Source organism: Acanthochromis polyacanthus, chromosome 4 (assembly GCF_021347895.1).
Source record: "Acanthochromis polyacanthus isolate Apoly-LR-REF ecotype Palm Island chromosome 4, KAUST_Apoly_ChrSc, whole genome shotgun sequence".
In the NCBI taxonomy this organism is placed as follows: Eukaryota; Metazoa; Chordata; class Actinopteri; family Pomacentridae; genus Acanthochromis; species Acanthochromis polyacanthus.
The window spans coordinates 15,257,277-15,262,293 of record NC_067116.1 but is presented as its reverse complement, the minus strand read 5'-3'; the positions used below and the strand labels follow the sequence as shown (position 1 = coordinate 15,262,293).

At 42.3% G+C, this 5,017-nt stretch overlaps 1 protein-coding gene across 1 annotated transcript; it reads right to left on the bottom strand.

Annotated features, from left to right (window-relative positions):
- Window positions 1–206: 206 nt before the first annotated feature.
- On the bottom strand, window positions 207–4,190 carry LOC127533737 (putative nuclease HARBI1). The gene is given in 6 exon segments (XM_051947595.1): window positions 207–246; window positions 2,174–2,256; window positions 2,342–2,454; window positions 2,557–2,727; window positions 2,730–2,905; window positions 4,186–4,190. Coding segments are annotated over 6 exon segments (588 nt in total).
- Between the last annotated feature and the right edge of the window lie 827 nt (window positions 4,191–5,017).

Below are 5,017 nucleotides of genomic sequence, written 5' to 3'. Positions count from 1 at the left end.
CCTAAATATTAGGTACGTGGCTGTTTGACTGCAGTTGTTTATCCACACATAGCCTAAACGTCTGCATCCATATCATGTTCTGTTAAATAATTAAGCCTATTTAAACTAACACAGACTTCTGCTCAACCAACAGAAAGAGAGCAGATGCCCGTAAAATGGATGGTGGTCCTGCACCGCCACCTCTAACGGAGGCAGAGGAGTTGGCCCTAAGCCAGAATTTTGGAAGGCCAGTGGCTCAGAGAATCCCTGGAGGGAGCTCATCTTCTGAGACCACACCCCAAGACACAAGTGCTTTCATAAAATGTAATATGCCTGTGTGTGTGTGCATGTATGTACCGGAGCCTTGCAAAAGTTCTGTTACACGGTTTCATGATCTTTAGAGACTTTTACATGTCGGAGTGAAAAATTCCATTAAATAAACTGAAAGTTCTACCTTATAGGCAAGTGTCCTTAATGCAATTTTTTTCTCCGGTGAAGTTGTATCAAGATGGAAGTCAAAAGAGTTGAGATATCTGCTCTCCTTCATACTGGCCACAACAAGTCTGACAGAGCCAAGCAGCTGAACATCAGCCGGATGACCGTCCACAGAGTCGCGGAGAGGCTCAAGAATGGTGAAGATCTTTCAGTGATCTATCAAGAATGGTGAAGACCTGGAATATCTTCACCATTCTTTAGCCTCTCCGCAACTCTGTGGACGGTCATCCGGCTGATGTTTAGCACAAAGGAGAGCAGATATCTCAACTCTTTTGACTTCCATCTTGATACAACTTCATCGGAGAAAAAAATTTGTATTAAGGACACCTGCCTATAAGGTAGAACTTTCAGTTTATTCAATGGAATTTTTCACTCCGACATGTAAACGTCTCCAAAGATCATGAAACCGAGTGTAACAGAACTTTTGCAAAGCCCGGTATATTTGAAGCATATTCATACAAATATTTTTCTCTTTTGTGTCTTCTTTTTCATTTGGCCCAACAGATTCTGATGGTGCTATCTGCCTGGTGGAGACTCTTCACGCCACAACAGACCTTGTAACTGTAAGTAGGCAACACTCCAAAGATTTTGCCAAAGGATAATTTAAGTATACTGAAACATATCACTGATCTAGGATGAAGAGGATGAAACTGTGTCTTTACAGAGGGGGATCCAGAAAGGCATACAGAGGTATGTTACTGATAGTTCTCTTCCCATTCCCATTTCTTAACATGCTGGTGGAATATAGAGTGTGACATTTAGCCTACACTGAAGTATTGCACATTCTCATCTTTTTTAACAGAGCATGGCTGGACAGCAGCAGAATGGTCCCTCAGCTTCCACTGCACAGACTGACACAGTGAGATGGATGTTCAGGAAACACCAGAGGTTCATTCTGTGAAATTCATGTGCAACTGTATAATTTAATGTCCTCTATGTATTCCCAGTTATCAGTAAAACAGATTTACAAAATCCACTTACTGAGAAAAATCCAAAAAACGGATAAAGAAATGCAGTACTTGGACCACCAAATTAAGAAGGCAGATCTAGAAATTGAACTACTGGAGCACAAGTTAGAGGTGGGTGATGGTCACAGATGAATTATCTTAACTATTGGCACATGAACTAATCTAGCTCTTTTGTTTGTAGGAAATACAGAAGACCAAATGAAATGTGTATCATGTGTTTATTTCCTGTGGTGATGATCGTGGCTTAAACTCCAAAGTGGTGATTGCATATGTTGTCCCTGACTGCTCTGCCATCTTGCAGAGCTGGCAGGTGGATGGGGTCATCATCTGGGTCTTCAGTTTGTACGGCAAGGTGTTGCTCTCCTCTGATAGTGGTAATATTATGAAGAACAACACATGCCACAGTAATATCACAGGCCCTCTCAGGGATCACCCTGAGGAGACGTAGGCTCTGGAAACGGGCTTTCAGCAGGCCTATGGTCATCTCCACCCAGGCTCTGGTCCTGCAGTGAGCCCGGTTGAAGTTCTGTTGGGGGGCTGGTTCAGGGTCAGGGTATGAGGTCATCAGCCTGGGTTGGCATGGTAACCCCTGTCACCCAGCAGAAGGCCATCAAACTCTCCTGTAATGTATAGTGGATACATCGGAGTATATTAAAGGAGGAGACAAGAGAATTCTATTGTGAAAATCTTTAGGCTGCTGACCACATTGCAGTCTGTTGCTCAGGTTAGACTCTCCATAAATCCTTGAGTCGTGAACAGAGTCAGGCCACTTGGCCTCCACATTGGTAATGATGCATGAAGCATCACATATGATCTGGACAGTGCAGAGAATGACAGATGTTGAACTATGATGCAGTCTTTAACATTTAGAAACAGTAGTCGGTCTACCTGTATCCTACCTGCACATTTATGCTGTGAACAGACTTCCTATTCACATTGTCTCCTTCATTCTGTGATGGAGCTGTGATGGGGATATGGGTGCCATCAATGCATCCAATCACACCTTGAAATCCTAAAAGAAATTAAAATAATCAATCCCAGTCTGAGGTTGCAGCACAATGTCATTAACAGAATATGATCTAAAATGAATTTAACAGATCTCTACATCATTTACCTGCAATCCTGTGGAGCTCCTCCTTGATGGCTCTCAGAGGTTTGTGCCCAGGGAAAACGACAAACATCGGTAGAAGCCGTTTCAGGGCCAGGCACACTTTTCTGACCGCCCTGCAAACAGTGGCCTTACTGTAATGCTCTGCATCTCTGATGTTGTATAAAAACTCCCATTCGCAAAGAACCGCAGCGCAACACACAACATCTGCTGGGATGTTAGAGCGCGACTGCGGTTGGTAATGTTGCAAATGTAAGGACGGATTAGGTGGTGGATGTAGGTTATGGAGTCTGAGGTGAAGCGGTACCGTTCAAAAAGATAACTGTCCGGAAATGCTAAAACATCTATGTGCGGTCTGAAAACAATCTCCCGACGAAGATTAAATTCTGCACGCAGTAATGCTGCTCCTTCGTCAACTGGATCATTAATAAAAGGACATGCCATTTTAACACACGGCAGAACTATTCGACGCCAAAACTCGCTCACTTACTGACTGAATGAATGAGGAAATGAAACAGCGTGTGTGGCTGAAAGTGGGCGGAGACAGAGAGAAACTCGAGGTTTTCTCAGATAAACCTGCTGGTGACCAGGTTCAAGTCATAGAGTCTGTTACTGCGGTAACTGACCGAGAGTTGAAGTTACCCCTCTTTGTGAAACAGGCTGGAGTTACCCCTCTGTCTCAGGGTTAAGTTACCTCACTTCGTGAAACGGAAAAAACTCTGAGTTTCCCTCATTTCAGGGTTAAGAAACTCAGAGTTTTCAATGAACCTGCTTCGTGAAACAGACCCCTGCTCACATACATATGTGGATCCAAAGATCGACAGGACTCCAAACGCATACTTTTCCATGTTCACATAAATGTCGGGGATAGCATTCCATGTTTCAAACACAAGTTTGTCCGGTTTGGGGAGGTTTTCAATATCGCTCCATTTGTGATTCTGAGCAAGAACTGCCTTCTGACGGGCAACAAGCTTTTGAACTTAGACACCCATATGTCTTTGTCGGCTACGTCGGTCAGTTCCATCTCAAGATCAGGTTGACTCACACCTGCCAATGCAGTCGTATTTAGTTGGGATGGATCGATGCTTAGGGGAGTGACAAGAAAGGATAATGTGATTTTTTCCTCCCTGAACACACAGCCGTTTCCCTAATGATGTTTGCATCACGATGATTGCAGAGTGTAAATACCCTGAATTTATTGTGTTGTGAGCTTGTTTGAACTCCCTCAGATTGGGGAAGTGAGACAGTGTACCTCTTTGTAAATCTCTGGCAAGCACTGTCAACTTGCACTCGAAAGACAAAATCTCCTCCAGCATGTGCAAGACTGTGCGTCCTTTACCCTGAAGAGCTGTGTTCAGCATGTTCAGATGTGCTGTCATGTCTGCCATACAATAAACTTTATTGTATGCCTCACCACAAGCCTGTGTTCACACAAACAACCAGAAATCACAATTTTTCCCCTTCTCACACAGAACACGGCAAGGGTGCACGCTCTTCCCCCTCCTCTTCATCATTCTTATTGAGCCTTCATCAATTGCTCTCAAAGTTAACAATCTTTTCTCAGGTATTAAAAGAAGCGGATCTGAGCATAAAGTTTCCTTATACGCAGATGACTTGCTTCTACATGTTTCTGACCCCATGAGTTCCATTCTACATGTTTTGGCCACTCTTAACTCCTTTGGAACTTTTTCTGGGTACATATTAAACATACAGAAAAGTGAATGCTTTCCTATTAATCAGCTAGCACAGGCAATACTCCAATTCCATATCCTCTATAAATTCTCCAGCTCAAGATTTAAGTATTTGGGAATACTTGAGCAATACCAGTTCCATCCATTCCTGATATGAGGAAAATTTGACAGCTCTGGCTATCAAGAGTGAAAACTGATCTGCAGAGATGGACCAGCTTACCCCTCTCTTTAACAGGCAGAGTCCATTCTATTAAAATGAATGTGCTCCCAAGATATCTGGACTTGTTCCAATGTTTACCCATTTTTTTACCTCAAAGTTTATTTCGTCAAGTGGATTAAATAATTTCAAATTTCATTTGGAGCGTAAAAATTCAAGCACCTCTAAATCTGTACTCCAGAGGAAAAAGTCACAGGGTGGACTTGGTCTACCAAACTTTCAGTTTTACTACTGGACAGCAAACATGAACCAAATTTCCATCTGGATCTCTGATGCATACAAGTCAAAGTCAAAGTCAGCTTTATTGTCAATTCTTCAGTATGTACATGACATACCAAGAATCGAAACTGCGTTTCTCTCTCTTCATGCAACAGTAGACATTAAATAAACACTGAGAAGGTTTGAGATAAAAGAAATAATAAAAATTTAGAAATGTAATGTGCAAAGTAAGATACAAAAAGGCAAAAAATACATAAATTAAGAACTAGAGAGCAAAAAACAGGTAAACTAAGAACGAGGAAGCAGAACTAGAACCAAGCAGCAACTAAGAACTAAGAAT